This window comes from Oryzias melastigma, linkage group LG24 (genome assembly GCF_002922805.2).
Source record: "Oryzias melastigma strain HK-1 linkage group LG24, ASM292280v2, whole genome shotgun sequence".
NCBI lineage: Eukaryota > Metazoa > Chordata > Actinopteri > Beloniformes > Adrianichthyidae > Oryzias > Oryzias melastigma.
In genome coordinates, this window is record NC_050535.1 from 19089646 (window position 1) to 19112358 (window position 22713).

General features: G+C 39.8%; 1 protein-coding gene across 1 annotated transcript; it reads right to left on the reverse strand.

The window, feature by feature from the left end:
• Positions 1 to 1339: 1339 nt before the first annotated feature.
• LOC112158084 (protein broad-minded-like) lies at positions 1340 to 17678 on the reverse strand. Its single transcript, XM_036210623.1, has 3 exons — positions 17366 to 17678; positions 17034 to 17122; positions 1340 to 1526 (listed from the first exon to the last, which is right to left on the reverse strand). Exons 1-3 carry the CDS (start codon positions 17381 to 17383, stop codon positions 1400 to 1402), a joined length of 234 nt encoding a protein of 77 aa, XP_036066516.1. The 5' UTR covers positions 17384 to 17678; the 3' UTR covers positions 1340 to 1399.
• Positions 17679 to 22713: the final 5035 nt, after the last annotated feature.

Below are 22713 nucleotides of genomic sequence, written 5' to 3' on the forward strand. Positions count from 1 at the left end.
AAAACAATGACTTGGTCCCACCTCTGGCATTATCCTTCCAGTGTCCAGTAGTACAGTTACCGACCGCCATGGAATACTGCACAGAGGTGTCAGCCGTCAAACTCCTCCAGCATTCAGAGACTTGAGCTACTCCGGTGGACTTCATCCAGTCCCGTGCCTTAATTTTACTAAATTATTAATACATGTATAAGAATAAACATACAATTTACCCATTAAAGGACTATGTTCGTCACTTTTTCCCCTTAACATTTGTTGAAAGTCTTCTTCCTTTGAGATGGAGTAAGGATTAAACTTATCTTTCTAAATTGACCTTACCCCCCCCAAGGCCAGGTGGGCCCCATGTAGTTTGGACAGAAATTTGGGCCCCGAATGTGTTTGTCCACGGATTCAGTGGATTGAAAGAATAAAAAATAATTGGAATAAAATCGATACAAACTCTAGTGAATCGAATTGAATCGTTTCTGGAAATTATTATTTAATAATTTACTTTGTTGTTTTAGATAATTTAACAACAAATCCTGAAAATGTTCTCCACCATTTTTCCATCCTTAAAGTTCTGCAACACTTTTAAGCACTACATTTTGATGCAAACCGGTATAAAAAGTTGTTTTCTTCTGCGACTGAATCAGCTGATTAACGTTGATTACATTCACACTCCTGTGTAAAGCTGCATATCAGCCATAGACCGTCTAAAAAAAAAGCTGAGTGTTGAGGTCCCCCAGAGGAAATGCATTACCTTCCACCCTCACAAAAATCAGGCCAGAGGCTTTGCCGTCACTTCCTGGTAGGTCTACAGCGATTGCAACCCATCGACAGCGATTAGTCAAAGTCGGTCTGAGTCACATTTATCGAGGAAGTACTATCAACCAATCAGGAGTGAGCTTGATCCAGCCCACACCCCTCCCACTGAAAGCGGTGTGGAGGAATCTGTCAAACGTTGGAGGTGGGGCCAGCAGGAGCCACATGCTTTTACTGAGGCATCTGATTGGTCAGTTTATAACTTGAATAACTGGTGATAGTGAAAAAATATCTTTAAAAAAATTTGAGATTATAAAGATTGTGTTAAGAAGAAAGTATAAGAGGAAAAATGGTTATTCTGACAAATAAAATCACTCTCAATGGAAGTTTGAGGGACTTTGGCCTTCTTGCAACCCGTGGGTATTTTCGATTTGGAACACGGAAGTAGGGGAGTTCGAGCTGTCCATTGATATTCATGTCAATGATATCAGTGCAAGGCAGCTTTTCTTCGCTTCACAATCCGCTACAGTTAGGTTAATTGCATCAACTGTTGAGGAAGTACCATAACCAGAAGAATGTAAAAAATGCACCAAAAGCTCAATTTTTTTTTTTTTTTCAGAACTTGTGCCAGTGAGCAGAAGTCCTTGACTATCAAAACTTTTTACCCTTCATTAATGTCAGAGTCGGTGATGTTGTCCCTCTGACTCTGCAGCAGCATGGAGCAGATGTTGTACTGGTTCTCCAGCAGCAGGAAGGAGTCCAGACTGCAGCAAAGCACATTAAGCAGTCTGCAGAAAAACACAATCATAAACAAAGACGTTAACATAGAGGGACTGGGAGCAGGAGGAGCTGGAACAGCACAGCGGCACGGACAAGCAACAACGTAGTTCATAATAGAAAGAAGGGTAGACCAGGCAGCCAGAGACTCCATTTGGAGTTTTGCTAAACCCTTTTCTCCTGGCCATCTGGGTCCCCAGTACCAGCCAAAACAATATTTCTCTGACTATTGTAATTTTTGTAAGCACTGCAGTATCCACTGAATAATGATACCACAATGCAGCACAAAACAAACTGGTGAAAAGAATCCTGTGGATTAGTATCGTGACCTGGAGAACAATATTCAAGCACTACTGGTAATTAGCTCAAAGAATATTTTTGGATTGGGAATAAATACGTTTGTAAATTGAACAAAATATAAATCAGCATTTTAAAAGGCTGATTTATCAGAATGACAAAGAAGTAGTTTGAATCCACTAATATAAATATACCATTTATCTTTGACACTTAAGGGACTAAAAACAATAAATAAAACAATTTATCTTGTATCTATTCCTTTAAAACTTAAATATACTAAAGAATTTTCTGTGAAAGTTGGCAAAATATTTGCATTTCCAATACACTGTAAGGCTTTAAGAAGTCAAACAATCATGGTCACAAATATTCAAGGGACACACTGCTTAGAGATTGTTTATCACAAGACAGGCAGGTTTATTTTCCTGCAAGAACAAGTTAATTTGTTGTTTGGAGAAATTGGTCCCTTGTTTATCTCAAGATAACATATAGAAACCCACTATCAGAAGCCGTGTCTCTCAATTACTGCCTGTCGGGACGAATCAGAACTCTGCGTGAGTTCTTAAAGAATAAACCGTTCAGCTGAGGTGGGATTTGATGGTAACTGACAATCAGAGAAAACAAGCAACAGAAGACTGATCTAGAATGATTGCAAATTAAAAGAGAAAATGTGTATAACAGCATGGAAAACAAATGTTTTCAAACACTGAGGACAGAAGGCACGAGCCCAGACTAAAGAAAACAATATTGATTGTTATGTACTACGAAGATGAGGGCACTTATCAATGTATGATAATCAAACACTGGCAGAAGTATTTTTTTTTCTTTTGTGGTATAGAAAGTACAGACCGCTTCCGGGCTGTGAGAGTACAAAGTATGAAAGTAGCACTTCAGAGAAATCTACTGTCAATTGTCTTCAAACATCACACATTCAAAAAAAATGTTATTCATCAGACACTCACCAAGGAGGTTTATAACAACCATGCCTGAGTTAGCCGACACATTTTAGGTGAAGCACTGTAGAAAAACCTACAGCAACTGTCGACCAACAACTACTATACTTATCAATAAGTATAGTACAGTGGTTACTAGAGATGTGCCAAAAAAATCAATGTATCGCGATATTTAGTCCTACGATTGGTTCTCGATGGGTTCTCACTAAGTATTGACCTTTTCTTTTCATTTGAAGAGGGTGTAAAACGTTATATTCATCATCCTTTGGTGATATGTTTCTTTAGAGGTGGATAAGGGGGCATGCGTTGATTGGCAGTTGTGGCCGGATGAAGAAAAAATTAAAAATGGTGGAGAAGACAAACAGGGGAAATAACGAGAGCAGCAAATTAAACTACGCCCTGATGATATTTAAGTCCAAAGTATGGACTTACTTTGGATTCTACAGCTCTACGGACAAGACCAAGCTAGAGAAGGACTATGCAATTTGCAAGAATTGTTTTGCAAAAGTTCGGTACACTGAAAATTCAACCAACATGCACAACCACCAGTGAGAAAGGTGTGGCTGTTGCTGGCTCGAACCTGACAGCCCGGCGTGGATACGTTTTTCCAGGCGAAGGTACCACCGTCTTCAGCAAAGGAAAAAGCAATAACACAGGATCACTGTTTACATGTGCAAGAGGCTCCGTCCCTACAGCGAGGTGGAGAACAAGGTATTCCACTTTTTGATGAATGAATTTGACATTCCCCGGAAAAACTTTGCTGAAAAAATGATTCTGTACCAGACCAGAGCTAAAACAACAGAAAGAGTGGGGTTCACATGTGACAGCTGAACTTCAAGAGCAATGGAGTCTTATGTGACGTTCCCAGTACACTTTATTAACAAGGATTGGGAAATGAAGTCGTATGTCCTACAAACCCGAGCAATCCAAGAATCCCACACCGGTGCACACATTTCAGATGTACTGAAAGCAGCAGCTGACGCGTGGCGTCTTCAAGCTAAAAAGCCAGTGGTTGTCTCTGACGACGCATCTACCATGTGTGGAGCAATGGAGCTAACAGGCTGCCAACATGTTAGATGTTTTGCCCATATTTTTTTTTTTTTCATTTAGTAACAATACATTTCATCAAAATAATACTATATACACATAAAACAGTTAATAAATGAAAAGGAGTAGAAAGAAGAAAAAATATATTATCTGCCCCTATTACTAAATCAACCAAGTTAAATCAAAACGTATCAAAAAAGGAAAAATCTGGCTTTAATTTTTGTTCTATTGTTTACAACAAGTTTGCACAAAATGGTGGCACTGCTGTTCATGTAACACTGAATTTTACAGATAATTCAAATTCCGTTAGTGTGAAAGATAAGCATTGACACCAATGGAATTATTGCACAAAAAATTATTTCATTTGTTGCTCCAAATAAGACACAAGTTGTTTATTAGGATTTTGTTCAAACTAAAAAATAAATGGAGATCTATTTATTTAAAAAAAAGTGTTCTTCTTTCTTAGATTGATATATTGTGAGTTATTAGGGATTATTTTTTAACCAATTACCGCAGTATCGCCATATTGTGTATCTGGAGCCACGTATGGCATCGTAGGGTACCAGCCCTAGGGGTCACTCACTATATTTTTAGTTCACCTTTCGTGGTCTCGATGTTTTCTGGTTTTCTTTCAGTGCGTTCTGCATCCTGATTGGCTGTTGCCTTTATCAGTCAATCATCTCCATGCTCTATCTCCTGCACAGCACACATGCTCATCTTGCCAAATCTACATAAATCTTTTTTGCAAGCAGATCTTTTGGTTCATTCTATAGTATTGCACTTATTTTCCTAAGAAAGGTTTGAACTTTGAGACTTTAAACAGGAGAGAAAACATTAAAAATGTTCATGTCTGTCGGAAGAAAGTGTAGAAAGCGTGAGGTTTTACATCCTCCAAACGTCTGTCATCCTACTTTGCGGATTCCACCTATTGGAGGCTATTATTTAGAATGTTATTCCAGTCATGAATAAATGACCACTGTATATAAAACTGAGTACTTTGAGTCCAGTATGAAAATGTACAGACAAGACATTCATGAGATGTGGATTTGTCGCCTTGGACAAGTTGTCACGTCCATCCAGAGTTTTATCTCCAACATCTACCAAACATCTAGTCTTTTTGTCCACGGGACTTTTGTGTCAAGGCCAGTTTTGGTTCATAAATGAGATCATTGTAGACATCTATGCTGACATAATCACAGCAAAATCAGTGCAGGTGTGGGATTTTGGGGCCGGATGTAGCTGTGTTTCTGTTCACCTTTAATTTCACCTCTCTCACGTTACAGGTGTGTTGATTTCCTTCTTCTTTCCACCTGTTCCTCCAGCCCTCTTAATGAATACACCTGTGTTTGATTGCATATGTTACTGTTATAAGCTGCCTGTTTTCCTCACTCGTTGCCTCATTTGAGTAACTACTCAGCACAAGAATAGTTTTCAAAAGAAAAAGAATTAAACTACATTTCTTAAAGATCATCCTGCCTCTGCGTCCTACCACGGTTCCTGACAGCAGGAGATACAAATGGTTAATAACCCAACTTCTTGTTAAATTTGTAAGGTAATCATGAAAGATCTCGAGAAAATGGTAAAGCTGTGCAGAATGACTGGCAGGCGAGGTCCGGAGTTCAGTCCTTTAGAAATTGTGATGACGGGGTCATAACATTTAGTGGATAATAAAAGAGAAGCAGTATGTCATCAGTGTAGAACTGTTAAAGGGGTCATACCATGATTTTCTTAAGTCTTTCAGAGTAAACTATTTCCAAATAAATGATCATATAGTACCTTTGGAATACTAAAAAACAAATTATTTATGAAATATTAGTTACTTTGGTGAACTCTTTTTATTCCTAGAGGTAAAATGACTCGAAAGGTTCATAAAAAAGCTCAAGTTTTTTTTAAAGGGTAAATGACTTACACTTATAAAGCATGTTTCTTCCTTAAGACCCAAAGCCCTTTACAGTCACAATCCCATTCACAAATCCACACACACTTGACTGAGTTTCCATGACTCAACTCCAAGACAACATAAATAATGACATTTTTCACTAACAAGATAAGAACCAAAGCTTTAACCTTTCGATCAGAGGTCCGCTGCAGTACTCTGGAGCTGTTAAATGGACTGAAAGAAAGGATTTGTTCCCTGTCAGAGTAGCAGTTATGTGACACCTTTTTGACATGCTTTTATCCTTATATAATGAGGTTGTGCATGTTTAGCAGCTATAAGTGGACTTGTGGTAGAGTATCCGCCCTGAGATTGGAAGGTCATGGGTTCAAATCCCGGCCGAGTCATACCAAAGACTCTAAAAATGGGACCCAGTGCCTCCCTGCTTGATACTCAGCGCTAAGGAGTTGGACTGGGGGGTTAATCTCGTAAATCTACGAGAAAAAAGTCGAAACTGCTAAATTACTAGAATAAAGACCTCTCTCTGTTTATTCCTGTAAATGTGGTTCTTCAAACTTTTGTAGTAAATTTAACGAAAGTGGTTTCTTCCAATTCTTTTTATATATTTGTGTGTAATTAGAGTAGTTTAAGCAATTTTTGGGTTTTTTTTCATATAGTTTATTGTAGCTTTTTTAAATCAAATTTTTGCATGTAAATGATCAAATCATCAGATGTACATATTTAACTGTACATAATCAAATATAAACTAAAAATGTAAATAAATATGATATTACTCCTTGTACATAAAATAAAAAACATCATGCCAAAAACTATTACAAAAAATGTCATTTGGATTCATCAAATGACATTTTTTGGCAAAATAATGCAACCACATGGGAGTGCAGTCTAATGCCTCTTTGTGCCGGTCCCAAGTCCGGGTAATTGCAGAGGGTTTTCCCAAGAAGGTCATGTGACATAAACCTAGAGAAAAATCCATCATCAAAATCACAAACAGAACTTAACAAGAACCTTTACCGGTGCTGCTGACCTACAAGGTAGAAATCCCTGAATCTGGTGGTGAGGCTGCTGTGTTCAACCGCAGTGACAGGACGACGCCGTCAAGCTCCACTGTGCACCATTGAAAGAGCTTCAGGTGTGAGAACACAGAGTGAATGGGGGTCAAGCTCCATCCATCCGTCCATCAATTAATTCAATGGCGACAAAAACCTGGACTTATTCCAGTCTTTAAGATGTTACGAGTTTTGTAATTAGCCGAGGTTTTGAGTGTTTCTTTACAATGTTCCTCTTTAAAAAAAAAAAAAACTAAAAAATCTGCATGTAGTGACGGAAGGCTTTGGATAATCCAGATGAAGTAGTCACCAAGGGTTATCAGTGGTTGAAAGGTGATCTGGTTATCTTATCTGTGTTGTACTGAACAATCAATTTTATTATTGCCTTGAAAAATAAAATATTTTAAATAGTACGGCAAGATTTCTATATTTTTTGAATGCAAGAAGAATCTCCAATGACAGCAGTTTTTAGGTGAAATTGCTGTTAAAAGTTCAGGATAGTCACTTCCGGTGTGTCGTGCTGTGGCCGCGCTGAGGAGTAGCTCCGTGCCAACTCGCCCTTTTAACCTTGTTTTTATCTTATTTTTAATACTAGTTGTCAAGTTATGTAACAGCACTACAACCTCTTGCTATGTGTACAATCGCAGCACTCTTTTAAAGCTTCGATCGAAGGTTAAGAGCGATTTTATGCCGACCTTCGTGGCATCTGCAACGGACGTACTCCCGTTCTGTTTTTCGCCGGCACCGCAAGGGAAGAAGAGCGAGAAAGAGAAAGCGATCGGGGGTGCTGGAAAGCCCGGATCAGAGACAACAATTCTCCCTACTATTCTGCTTGCTAACATGCAATCTCTGGGAAATAAACTGGATGACCTGCACGCACGGATTTCCTTCGAGCAGGACACGAGGAGCTGTTGTGTTTTTGCCTTCACGGAAACATGGTTGGACTCATCGGTTCCCGATCACACCGCGGCCCCAGCTGCTGACCATCAAAATCAGGCCGTTTTATCTGCCCAGAGAATTCAGCTCCATAATCCTAACTGTTGTATATATTCTTCCCCAAAATCTAAAACCCAAGCTCTAGAGCAGCTGTATGGGATTGTAGCGCTGAATCACGTGACACGGAACGATTCAGCAGCTGAGCGTGCTGCGTCGGACATTTAATGACTGCGCACACACTTCATTCAGCAAACACCGGTGAGATACAAACTTTGGTAGAGCGTGTGTAAAGCATGCCTACCTGTGCGCGTTTGTCATCCATCAATAGAAGAGGCAGCCGGTAAGAAAAGACTTTGCCCGAACATTAGAAGAGCTGCACTCTTTTGTTTCCCGTTTGTTTGGTGTGGCAGTGGGGCGCACTTTGAAATCGTCTGTGTGTACTTCAGGGACCAGTCGGACTTTTCAGTTTCATCCGAGTTGAGGTTTAACCTGTAAGTGTGCACTGTAGCTTCGGTGAATTTGTGGTGTGGAGTTTCAGGTAAATGTTATTAATCTTTGCTGGTGGTATTTTGTAGTAATTCTTGAAATAATATTAATTTGGTGTATGAACTTAAATAAAAATGAAGAGTTTGATTAATTAAATTGAATAAAAATGCTTTTAAATTAAGGTAAGAATTAGCTTGAATAAAAATGTAATTAAAATATGAATTCATTCAGCATGCACTTAAATTCAGTAATATAAATGAATTTATTGTTAAATTGGGGCACTTAAAATTATATAAATTATTGATTAAAGTTGTTTGTTGCTGTTGTGTGATATAATTTGACATTGTAAATATTTATTCATACTATTGTGTGTGTTTTTTAAGGTTTTTACCTATTCACTGCTCACTAACAAAAATGGAAAAATAAATAAAGCTTGGAAAACAACATTAAGTGGCAGTCTGAGTAAATCAGCCCTCTCCTTTGGATGTTCAGCCCTTTTTCAAGTGTGGGAAAAGCGCACAAAATTCGGAAACACTTGACAGGGATTATAAACCAACTTGAAAATATGCACCCGGATTCAGATTTTATTATTTTGGGGGATTTCAACAGAGCCAACATCAAAGTGGTCTTACCAAAATACTATCAGCACATTTCCTTCCCTGCCAGGGGGGAGCAGACACTGGATCACTGTTACACCCCATTCAAAGATAGCTACAAACCCCCTTCCCAGTTCCCAAACAACTATACAAATGGAGCAATACATCTGATGAGGTTCTACAAGACTGTTTTGAAACAACAGACTGGCAAATGTCTGCAGGCGCAGCGGAGACATAAACCTGTACACAGACTCAGTTGTTGGCTACATCAGGAAATGCATTGACGACACGGTCCACCAATCCTCCATCTGCACGTACCCCAACCAGAAACCCTGGGTTGGACCAGAGGTGCTTGCCAAACTCAAAGTCCGCACTGCTGCCTTCAACTCAAGAAATCTGGAAATCTACAAAGCAGCCAAATACGACCTCAGAAAGACCATCAGGACTGCCCAGAGGAAGTACAGAGGAAGAAATTTATCCCATAAAGATTACAAAGTCAGAATACAAAATTAACAAAGATGTACATTAATTTTCTATGGTAAAAACTGGAAGCTTAGGTTGCCAAGATTTTACAGTAACAATAGTTTAAAACATTTATAGCTTTAAGGAAATTACCGGTACCAGTTAATCAAACTGTCATTTTCTTTTATCATGATTGTTGCTGTCGTGATTTTACATTTTTTTCCTGTAAAGTGTAAGAACTCAATAATTTAGAGTTTTTTTGGCGATGTAATAAATTCTAATTGTTTTAGATTATTCTGAAAAGCTTTAAAATAATCTCAAGGAACTAAAGAACAAAGATCAAGAATGATTGAATAGTCAACTGGCCTTGTGAAATTGGATTATTTAATTTCCGCACACTTTATGCCCCTGGTAATTTCACTTGATGTGTTGTTGCCATTTGTGTTGAGCAAAACGAATCATCTAAGTTAATGTTGAATGACACAGACGCATTAAAGTCCCCCGTTTTTGACAGAAAATTACTTCCTTGATGATGTGTCCACATGCATCACAGGCCTCATGTATAAACCAATTATGGTGAACCAGGAGAGCGATGCACCCAGCGGCATGACTGATGATGGCACCAAGCATTGATTAGTCATACTGTCAGTAAATGCAAATGGTCATCTCTTTATATGGGCCTCTTGACGTGCTTGCATGGTTAGGAGTCAAAATGAGACATCAGATATTCCAAATGTCTTATTTTATCCCACAACACGAATGAATGGATTCTCATCATATCTGCTTTTGGGCTCAATGTTTTTATCAATTGACTGTATGTGAAAACTGGAATGTGTTCCAAACAAGAAGTACCAGCTGGCTTCAAAAAGCCAAAATCCCATTGACTTCTATTAAAAAATAAACAGCTATTATTACTCTGTCATTGTATTTGTCAGAATACGCAACATGTTCTTGGTGATATTGTTATTTATTTATTTATTGGTTGTGCAAGTTTTAAACTAACCAATGAAATCTCTCAGTAAAAGTAAGTGGGTTCCGTAGTCACTGTGCTCGTCTTTTATGGTGAAGAGGGAGCGGGGTCCAAAAGCAAACCTCTCAGTACCGGTTCATCTTTGTTCCAATTCTCATCTATGGTCATGAGCTCTGTGTTATGACTTAAAAACATGAGGTCCCCAATACAAGCGGCTTTAAATGGGTTTTCTCCCCAGGACTGCTGGGCTATGGTTCAGTCTGGTCCAGATGTCTCCTGGACACCTCCCTTGGTGGTGTTCAGGGAATTTCCCAGTGAACGAAGATCCTGGGAAAGACCCAAGACATGCTGAAGAGATTGCGTTTGTCGTCTGGCCAGAGAATGGCTGGGGAATCCTGTGAAGAAACTGGCTTCAGGCTCGGCAAGGCGGGACAAGGTCATCATCGCTCTTTAACAATCAGGGACTTAGCTTAGGGCACATAACGTTTTCAGTGACTGGATCAAATTGTAGAATTAGACTTTCACCCAGTCCATATATATATATATATATATATATATATATATACACAAACATACATAATAAATGGCAAATGGCGTATACTTATATAGCGCTTTCTACCCTCCTTCGAAGGCTCAAGGTGCTCTACAGTCACCCATTCACACATCACATTCACACACTGATTGTGGCTCCGCTGCCGAACACAGGCACCAACCTCCCATCACAGGCAATTTAGGGTTCAGTATATATATATATATATATATATATACTGTATATATATATCAGACCCTCCAGGATTTTGTGATGTTGCAATCGCAAATATTAATGCAAAATCAAGCAAACCCTGCGATTTGTTGCGCACCTTGCAACTTTTTATTTTCACCACAACTTTACTGTAACTTTGACCATCTACCATGGCAACAGTCATGGATGACGATGCAGCTTCGTGACTCTTTCTCTTCTGACTTATTACTGAGAGGCATGCTCTCTGTCATCATTTCTCTTTAGTCTTTTCCTACTTTTTCCTCTTCCCCCAACACGCCACATGCGCCGGCGCGCACGCGGAAGGGTGGGGGTGCTGTGTCCGCTACCTTCCGCTCTCTTTGGGGTCCAGATGACTCCAACCACATATGGATGTGTGATTCCTTCCATGACAAATGTGGACGAAGGTGGACAGGATTTTATGTCTGCCATGGACATTGGTGAAACTCAAAAATCCATGATAAAAAAAAGTTCAGCGTACTGTCTTGTGGGGTCCAGATGACCCCACTTTAAATGTAAACAAGCCAAGGAGAGAGGAAGGGTTAAGGGTGCACACGCGGAGGGGGGATGAGCTAAGCGCGTCCCGGTGCGGTGCGGTCTTGTGCTGTGCACAGCTGCTGCAACATCAGGCCTTTTAGGCCACTACAATTATAAAAATCTGCCACAAAATCCTGGAGGGTCTGATATATCTATGCGAAGAAGATGTGTTGCATTGCATGAGGCAAATGGTGTTCACACCAGATACTGGTTGGTTCTGGGTCCCCAGACCCCCAACAAAGCAAAAAAAAACAAAAGAACTGCACATTTCAGGGTGGTCTTTTATTGTGGGCAGTCTAAGGCACACCTGTGCATTAATCATGATGTCAAATTAGCATCTTGATGTGACACACCTGTGAGGTGGGATGGATTATCTCAGCAAAGCAGAAGGGCTCACTATCACACATTTAGACAGATTTGTGAACAATGTTTGAGAGAAATGGTAATATTGTGTATCTGGAATTAATTTTAGATCTTTAAGTCCATCTAATAAAAATTGGGGGCAAAAACAAAAGTGTTGCATTTATATTTTTGTTGAGTATATACATATATATATATATATATGTATGTATGTGTATGTGTGTGTGTGTATATATATATATATATATATATATATATATATATATATACACACCCACACACACACACACATATACATATATACACATACATATATACTTTTATATAAACATACATACAAAAAAACATATATATTTTGCTTACAAGAAACAAAAGAGAGATTACACAAACATACACCAAATCATGGATCTGCAAATCAAACACGAGTATAAGAGATGGACTTATGTAAGCTCTATTGAAGAAAAACATTCTGGGAGGAAACAAACACTTTCCAAAAGAACAACCTAGAGCTGTAATCTATTATTCATTATATGGCATACTAGATGTATGAACACCTGAGCACATTATGAGGCCAGATCCCTCACTCCCTCATCTGCTCGGGTCACATAATCACATGAGCTCGTAATACGTCTGTGTTGGCCCTCAGGTGAAGCAAAGTTTCTGTGTCTCATTTACAGACTGGCAGCCGAGCAAGCCTCATAAAAGTCTCGCCTCAAACCATCTCAGAGAATGTTGTTAAGGAAAAATCACACAACTAGGAAAGTTACAGATTCTTCAGCGATGAGTTTGTAAGAGGACATGCTTCCTAAAGGATTCCAGAAATCTAAAATAAATTCTCAAAAATCATCAGTGCTGCTTCGTATAAGTAGGAAATCTGATTGTGTTTACTGACTGGGAATATATTTTCTATAGTACACAATGTTAAAAAATCTGTCTAAATGTTTTAGTGAGACTTTAGGCAACTACGAAGGTGCACCACTTGATGGATATTTGGAGCATTATGTATATTGTAATCTAGTGGAGGGATACATGTGGTTCAGCATAATGAAGTAAAAAATTAGATTATTTTTTTGTGTGTGTGTTAAAGCCTAAAAATGTTGAGTTATTGTCAATAAAGTTTGACTTACAATATTTTGGACACTATAGCAGACACAATGATTGTTCTATTTTCTAACCTATTTTATATAAAAGGCGCACTGCACTGTAAAGGGAATTAAGCGAGACAAAAGACTCAGTAATAGATTGCAGAATTCAAAGTAATCTAGAATTTGTTTGTAACACCCGACATGTTGCTCCCTTTTTCCACTAGGAAATAGTCTGCTCCCTTTCTCCTGCCGTCTTCCCAATATCCTCTGTCTGCACTACTGTGTATGAGCTAGGGTTGGGGAGTTAATCGCAAAGCTAGCTGATCACCGCTAGCTAACAATGCTAGCAAATGTTGCTAAAGACTTTTTTGAGGACCAGATCCAATGACAATAACAAATTCAAAGTTTTAAACATAAAGCAAGCTGACAAATGTTCAATAAACTTGTTTAGTCAATGGACCAAAGACATAGACAGTGGACGCAAAAACATAATTTTGGCACAAATGGAATTCTATACAGCACTGGCTGCATGTGTTGAGAAAATGACATGCAAATAGTCACTTTATAAAAAGAAAATGAGGAACTCATTAATGTGGTCTGAGGAGGGTGTGTTCAGTTTCCTGCCCTTAAAGGTCCCCCGTCACGCCCCCAAGAGCTATATACTCCACAGTGATTGGTTGGTTCGTCAGCTCTGCACACACCACTGTAAAAGAGCCATTCATACAAAACTTGCGGGTCGCACCAACATTGAACTTTCATATTACGGCTGGGGATGCAAAATATTGACTTGGGGGCTGCAAATGGCCTGCGGGCTGCCAATTTGAGACCACTTCTTCAGGTCATTGACACTGTGATTGAATCCAAATAAACAGAATCAGAAAGAAAACATAACTATTACAGAATCTGGACTAACTTCTCAAAATCAAAAATGGCACAGTCTAACATTTACTCTTAAGATTGCACTTTCAGCATGTAAAAATAATATCAAGAGTTTCAAAGAGATCAAATTGTCCATCTGGTTCTTTCATCTTTTACACTTCTGTGGACTGATCAGAATCCTGGTTTCAAAGTGCAGTTACACAACACAGGTCTATGATGAAACTGCCAATTAACTGTTGAACTAACATGGTTTAAAAAAGTTTATAACCAGTTTTTTATGAGTATATTTGCACTCATAACCACAGTAAAGTCCTTTTTTATATTCCTAGATATTATCCCTATTTTTGCTTTCTTCTCTTGCTTATGTGCTGCATTTTTGTTTCATACCAGTTGTTAGAAAGATGCCCTGAAGATCAGCCGTGTTTTCCTGTGGGATCAATACAGTACAAACCAAAAACAATGCAGGGCTTCAGGCAAAGGATAATAAAAGACTGGCCATTGTTGCATTTTGGGTGATGAAGTGTTATTCATGAGTCTTCTGGGTTCCACTGTAGGAGTTCACTTTGCTTGAGTGGGTTTGATGGGAATTGCAATCCACTCAGCTGTGTGGATTATTAATATGTATATAACCAATAAAGCCCCTTGGCGATGCCCTGGCTCATTATCACCCCTGACTCTGTCCTCTTGTGACCCATAAGAATGGATTGAACTGATTAAACCCTCCTTTGGCATCCATGCACACAATGACAGAAAGCCAGTAATACCATCTAAAAGATGGGATACACTAGCACAGTTTTCTATGTACCTTTGAAACCAGTATCTATAAATGTCACACGATTTACTTTGAATACAAGTTTGTTCTGGTAGGACAAAAACCCAAACGACCAGAACAGCTTTTCAAAATGCGAGATTGTTACCTCAGCAAATGAGCCACAAAACAACTGAGCTTTATTGTCTCATGACTCTAGGTTAGAGTGAGAAGAGCACAGGGCGCCAGTGGTGAATTACCAGTCTTTCTGCTCTCTAGTAAATGCCAAAGGTCTTGGGGCTGTAAGCACAACTCCCACCTGTTGACACCGGGTCCTCATACCACCCTCATGGAGTCTATGGAGTGATTTTTGTGCCACCATTTTATAAGCAAAAGTCACAGTTTTGATATAAAAATGTTCTAAGTTGCAAGTTGTAAGTGTGTCTTTTATATTTAGAGCAGTGACAATACAACTATTGAGTATTTAGACTTTTAGAGATTAGAGAGTTGTGAAGGAATTTGGACAGAACCACAAACAAAAGCAGAGAGAACAACATCAAACATTTTTCCAAGTAAACAGTTAACACTAAAAGAACCATTTGGGCCTGTTTGTTACTGATCAAAACCTCAAAGGAGCTGCAAAGTCTTATTTTACCTTTTAAAAAATGTAATATCAATTTTCATTCATTAATTTTTTCTAATATAATAAATATGAATCATATTTGTTTTGGCATGAATAAAAGTAGAAATATAAGGGGAAACTAGAATTTTCTTAAAATGAGAAATTGTTTTTGACTTCTGACAGAATCTAGTATGATTTCCTTTTAAAATAAAAGACATCCTGTGCCAAACAAGATCGTCCCTGGACAGCTACTGAACTTTGTTGTGCAGCATAATGGATAATGTGAACAGTCTTTTTTTATTTATTTTTTTTACCAAAGTTTTGGTTAAAAAAAAAAGAAGTTCAGTTAAAATCTGAAGCATAGAACAAACAAGGCCTCTTCAGGGCATCAGAGATGCAAAAATCTTGACATAATTTATCAATCGGTGGACCTCAGTCACACATTTATAAGCTTAACTAATCTAAATTAATTAAAGACTAATTTAGTAGCTCTTACTGTAAAGAAAACATTTTAATCTTTTAATTTTCTGTAGCCAGAGAACCACAATGGAAAGGTAAAAGCGCCACATATGGCTCTGGAGCCGCATGTTGCAAACCCCTGATCTAGAATATACTGTTGAGCTTTTTACCTACAGAATAAAACACATATGAAGTGAAATATTAAATTTTCATGAACATATTTCATTGAAAACTTTATTTTGACCATAAATTGAAACAGCTCCACATAAAGACGTTGAAAGATAAGTAAAAGGAAGAACAGATTCAGCTGCCCAGTTTCCAGATGCCAGATCAAAACTACACAAGAAAACTTGACAGGATGAAAGATCTCAAGGTAGAAATATGTGAAGTAGTTTTTTATAACTCACAGCTTAAACCTTTTTTTAAATTGTGTTTTTGGACAGTTACCACGGCAACATTTTGTGACAGGCATAATTATACCATTTATTTTAATCACTTTTTTACCAGATGGAATTTTGGTGGCTAAATTAGTCTTTTTTTCTTAACGTTTTCATTATTTATTAAAACTAAACTGTACAAATGTTGATTTATATTTTAATGTGGAGCCTTTTAATAATCAGAAGTTAGCAATGAATTTAAGACTTCAAAGTTGCTTTTAAACCATTTTACAGACTTTTTTTATTTGCTGAAGTAACAGCTAAAAAATATTAAAAATCAAATTTACTACCTAGGTTTAGAGTGACAGGCAGTTTTAGCGCTGCATCAGAATGTGAGGGTGGTTGGACTTGCTTTATTGATAGTGGAGGGCCAAACGGAGCACATTTAGCTTCCAGCTGAGAGGCTACAGAGAGCAAGTCTGTCAGTTAATCCGTCACTCTGGGCGCTAAACGAACACAGCATCTTGTTCTTTTCACTTGGCTCCTGGATGTTAATGGGAGTGGACTGACTGACAGCCACAGACCGAATGAGTCAGCAAGACGACAAGCAGGCTGCAGCTATTGTGATTCAGAGAGTTTTAAAAAATGCAAAGGAAGCCAGCAGGGGCGCATGCAGCCCCTTAAACATGTAACTTCTGGTGTGTAATACATCTCCGATTATCCAGGTTTAGTCCTAGTAGTTAAAATCTGAAATAGAAGCTAAACTACTTTTCATTTGATTCTTGGATCCACTCAGACGCACTCAGCTTTCATTCTGATCCAGAGAAATCCTTTCATCACCTTTTCAGTGCTGCATAATCACAGCATAAAGAAGCATGTGAGCTGGGTAAAGCCAGAGCTGCAGCGGAGCATGTGTGCAGTCAACAGGTGCTAATCTGTTAATCACTACTTTGCTGCTGATGTGAAGTAATATGGAGAAATGAAGGAAAAATCAATCTCACCGCAAACCAAAAGTGTGAGACTGCTCATAGTGGAACAGGGAATGGATCTTCACGTCTGAATTCACAGCAATCAGCCTGTCAATCAAGTCCTGCGGAGCCAAAGGAGAGCTGTGAAAAACAACGCGCAGACGGAAAACAGGGAGGAAGTGTGCGGCATGTGAGGGGGAAGCCGCGCATCAGCCTCACAGTAATGGGAGTTTAGTGGAGGGCCCATGTGAAGTAAAACAAATGTGTAGAAGGTGCTGAGAACCAAACCAAAGCACAAACCTGCCCTCATGTGGCTGGAAAAACAACTGCAGGGAGTCATGGGAGGCACACAGAAACACACTCACTGGTATGGAGGAGGGCATTTCTCTCAGGGAGTATTCACTTTTGTTGGGTAAAGGCTGTTGGTACAGGAGCTCCCACACCGACTGAGAGGATGATAGGAGGTTCACCAAGGACAAGAAGGGCTATTCAGGAAGAAAAAAGAAAACACTACTTTAGAAACTGTAAAATGGTAAAGCTTAGAAACACACCGAACACGGCTGGCGTGGCGGAGGCGTCAAATTTAAATTTTAAGTCAATGTAAAGACACGATATGTTGCAGTGGGATTTCGGAGGCAGGCGAGCTTGACGCGGAGCATCAACCAATCAAGGACTCAGCTTTGGGCACATGACGTTTTCAGTGACTAGATCAAAAAATAGAAATAAACATTCAAGATGGCGGCTCAACGCCAGGATTTTCGTCATAAACTTCCATCTATTTTCTCAGCCTATGGGGGCTGCTACTGTCCCAGTTATTGTTTGGGTGAAGGTCGGATACACCCTGGATAGATCGTCAGCCCGTCACCTAGCTCATTGAGCTAGATGGAGGGATAGCTACGCTAGCAAGCCGCTTGGTGGATAGCTTCGCGAGCTAAGTATAAACATATAAACCCAAGCTACTCGCTCAACATCATTCATAATGTGACAACGAATTAATTCCAGAACAACTTCGTCCGTTGCTCCACAGCTGGCACGTTAAGGCGTTGAGCAGTAAATGTGACAGGCGGCTAACGCGAATTTGACGCGCCTGCTGCTTTCGGTGTGAATGCACCATTAAACAATTACTTTTATATAACCTATGAGCTAAACAAGTGAATTTATAGATCTCTTAAAGTGATGTCACAAACACTGTTATCTGCCATTTTGGGAGTCAAAATTCAGAATCCCACACGTATGTTGTTGGTTGTCACAACAGAAAAAACAATTCTATACATGAATTATCAACATCCAGTTCAGGACTTAATATCTTTTGTTTATACTCTACAATCATAGATTCAGGTTATTAAGTCTCTTTAATATCAGTGATTTAATTAAATTTCCAACATCCACAGACAAGTCATTTATATTAATCAGTACCAAAAATCTAAATATACTGAGACAATTATAATGAGGAATAAAACATCCACATTAATCAATACCAAAAATCCAAGCATATTCAGACTATGCAGTGGTCTGAATATGCCCTGACAACTAATAATCACCTTATACATTATATATATATATATATATATATATATATATATATATATATTATATATATATATATGTTACGTGCTGCTGCTGCTGCCTGGCCTTCTTTCCATCCAGTTCCCTTTGGCTCACCTGGCAGGTGTGGCCAATGTGCCTTGATTGGCAGCTGCTCTCTTTTTAAGACAGAGGAGGCCACACCTGCCAGGCAGGGAGCAGAGCAGCAGGCTGGGTTTCAGTTGGTGTGGTGTTAGACTGTTTTACTCGTTTTTGTCCTCAGTAATTCTAGATTGCTGGGTTTTGTTGTGTTATTTTGGTGTTGGACCTTGGTAATTCTGATTTGTGGGCTTTGTTTAATTTCTGTTATTTTGGTAGTTTTGGTTAGGCAGCCTTTAGGAGGGAGCTGCTGACTCCGACGGTCATCCTGGCTGGGTCAGCAGTCTCCCTGACTCATTTTATGTTTGGCCAAGGTTCCAACTCTATTTTTGGCTTGTTTTTACACTATTTATTTGATCTTCATTTCAGGACACCGTTTTTTTTTTTTTCCTAAACTGTTACTTTTACATTTGGTGTCCAGTTTTTGTTACTGTCCCCTCCCTCACACCTAGACACACACACACACACACACCCCCCCCACACACACACACACACTTACTGGTTTTCACTTTTGGGGACTAGCCTTTCTCAAATGTCTAGAGGTCTGAAAAAAATCAGTAAAATGAACTTTTACAAACATAGCTCATACACATGTTAAAATTCAAACTATTCCCAACTTTTTTTGTTCCATAAGTTCTAAACATGCTTTCTGAAGACTTCAGGAAAAACTGCTAATTTTATTTGACTTCTGGGTATGTTGTGGTAATTTATCTATAAAGAAATCTTCGTAAGATTCTTTAAAAGAGCAAAAAGCGATGAATGCTGTCGTGTGAAACTGGACACTAGACACTCCATCCATCCATCCATTTTCTTGACCGCTTTGTCCCTTTCGGGGTCGCGGGGTGACCTATCCCGGCTACTGATGGGCGAAGGCGGGGTACACCCTGTACAGGTCGCCAGTCTGTCTCAGGGCCTCAATCACACACTCTCACATTCACACCTAGGGGCAATTTAGAGTCATCAATGAACCTATGAAGCATGTTTTTGGACGGTGGGAGGAAGCCGGAGTCCCCGGTGAAAACCCACGCATGCACGGGGAGAACATGCAAACTCCACACAGAAAGGTCCCAGCCGGGATTCGAACCGGGGCCTTCTCGCTGTGAGGCAAGAGCGCTAACCACTGCGCCACCGTGCAGCCCACTAGACACTCCTGGAGGGATTAATCACCCTTTTCCATCTGGCAATCTGACACACCAGTCTGGGTTTGGCGGTTGCCTGGAGAATTGTACATTTCAGACTGCTTTGTGCCATGTGTAAAATTTGGAGGAGTAGGAATTATGGTGTGGGCCTGTTTTCAGGAGTTGGGCTTGGCCCCTTAGTTCCAGTGAAAGTAACTTTGAATACTTCAGGACACCAAAACATTTTGGACAATGCCACGCTCCCAACCTTATGAGAACACGACTGTACACAAGTGCACAAAGCTAGCCCCCATTGAGATGTTTTGGAATGAGCTCAACTGCAGAGTGAAGACCATTGATATATATTACCCGTTTCTCATTACTAACTCTACGGTGGTAATATACTTAATAGTTTCAAAGACAAATATAACTTACTTTTTATTCTTGCTCATTTGTGTTATCTTAATGAATACAGACTTAAAATATATATGTTAAGCCATATAATTTATTTTCTCTTTTTATTTCAAGACAAGAAAAATATTGTATTTGGAATGCGGACCGGAATCCCATTTAGATTATGGTCCTAAGAGCGAAAAAGTTTGGGTACCCCTTCTCTAGAACTTCATGTAATGTAACAAAACACTTCTCTAATCAATGAACATTGCACTGTTCCAAAATAAAATATTCATATACAAAGTTAACATTTCAAAGTGCTTGAAGTTGTTGTCTCTATGAAACTTTTTAATGACTGCATAAATCTCAACGCAAAACACATCCTGTTCTATGAGGACTGAGAGGGACTGCTCAATTCTTCAGCCTGAGTGTGGGGATGATTCTGCCCCAGAGCTCACTCAGTTCTTATTGCTAGAACAAACAGTCCTTCAGGTATCTGGCTCTCACTGGAAAATGTCTCTTAGAAACTGGAGCATACGATCTTCTGGATCCATGTTTTCTTGCTAATCTTCAGGTGGAGAGATAACAGGTGTGTCTGGTGCAACAGGTGTTGGTGAAAGATCTGTTCCTTCGCAGGACCCCTTTTGGCGTCTCTACAATGTACGACCCTGGAGTGTCTGCTGCCGAAACCACCGTACCCCTCTCCTGCAGACCTTTGACCCACACATGATCTCCAGTGTGCAGCTGTGACAGGTCATGTGTTGCTGTTTTAGTCTAGCTGAAGTTTTTGCCGGTGCTTCTGCTCAGTTTCTCTCAGCCTCTTAATATCCACCCCTTCTGGATTGAGCTGAGACGTGATCACAGGAACAGCTGTTCTTATTCTCCTCCCCATCAGAGGTTCTGCAGGGCTGTATCCGTTTGCTAGAGGTGCAGAACGGTAAGCCATGAGAGCATGGTATCGATCCTCAGACTTCTTAAGAAGGTTCTTGACCGTGCTCACCGCTCTTTCCACCTCACCGTTGCTCTGTGGGAAATGCGGGCGGGAAGTCACGTGACAGAAGTTCCAGGAGCGTGCAAAACTTGCGGAAGTTCTCCGAACTAAATTGTGCTCCATTATTGGAACGCACCTCATCCAGGATGCCGTGTCGTGCGAACACAGACTTGAAGTGTTCAATCACACCCTCAGACGAAGGAGATGTCAGCTTGGCCACTTCAAAGTATCTGGAATGATAATCCACGATGATCGGGTACTGCTGGGAACCAAACTGGAACGAATCTGCTCCCACCATGGACCATGACCTTGTGAGAAGCTCTGTAGAGAGAAATGTTTCTTTCAGATTTGTTCTCTCCAAGCACAGACATCACATTGTTCTATCATTTTTGTCAAATCTTTGCCGAGGCCTGGCCACCAAACTGACTGCTTCGCTCTTGCTCTGCACTTAGTTATCTCCAGATGTCCTTCATGCAACTTTGAAAGAATGTCCTTCCTCAGTGATACTGGAATCACTATTCTGCTGCCGTAAAGTATAGCAGACCACTGTGAATGGAGAGATCTCCTGAGAACTGCAGGTGATCTTTCAGCTGAGAATTTATTAGGCCATCCTTCCTCGCAACACTTTTTCAGTTGCTGTATGGTGATGTCGTTCTCCTGGTGAGTTTTGATCTGCTGGAGTCTGCTCTCAGTAGCTGGCAGACATACACATACAGGTTGATGTCTTGCTCTGATAAGTCAGAATCTTTCCCTCCAACTGGAGCTCTTGACAGTACATCTGCAGTTGTGATGTTCTCACTTGCCGCATGAAAGATGGTAAAAGAAAACCTCATCAGTCTCATGCGTAACCTTTGTATATGAGGTGGCAGCTCATCCAATCTCTTTGGACCCAGCAGCGGGACGGTTTGTGATCCGTCTCCTTGTGAAAACTTTTTCCAATGAGAAACTCTTAGAATCGCTCACTTGCCCACGTTAAGGCTAATGCCTCCTTCTCAATTTGAGTGTTTCACTCAAAGCTCGGAACGCATACGCTACTGGTTTCCATCCATCATCTTCCTGTTTTTGGAGGAGAACTGCTCCCATCCCATGAGAAGAAGAATCCCAGCGTTTCAGCATTCGGATTATACAGTGCGAGACCTGGGGGTGTGGTCAGATCTGGTCTGATGCTCTCAAAAGCTTTTGGTTGCTGTGATCCCCATCTCCACATGTTGGACTTCTTCAGCAGCTTGTCTTTCAGCCAAGTGAGGTCAAAACTTTCCAAGGTGATTGCCAAGAAAATGTCTCACCTCACTCACATTGCTCGGCTCCTGCATGGCTGTGATAACTGTAACCTTTTCAGGGTCTGGGCTGACCCCTGATACTTCAATGATCTGGCCCAAGAATTTAATCTTGGTTTTGGAGAATTCACATTTGTCATTCAGTGTGACACCAGATAAAATAGTGATCATCTCCAAAAAAAATGACAAGTTAACAGGTATGCAATCCTCACAAACAAACAAAATCCAAAATACACTTTGTCAATACAATG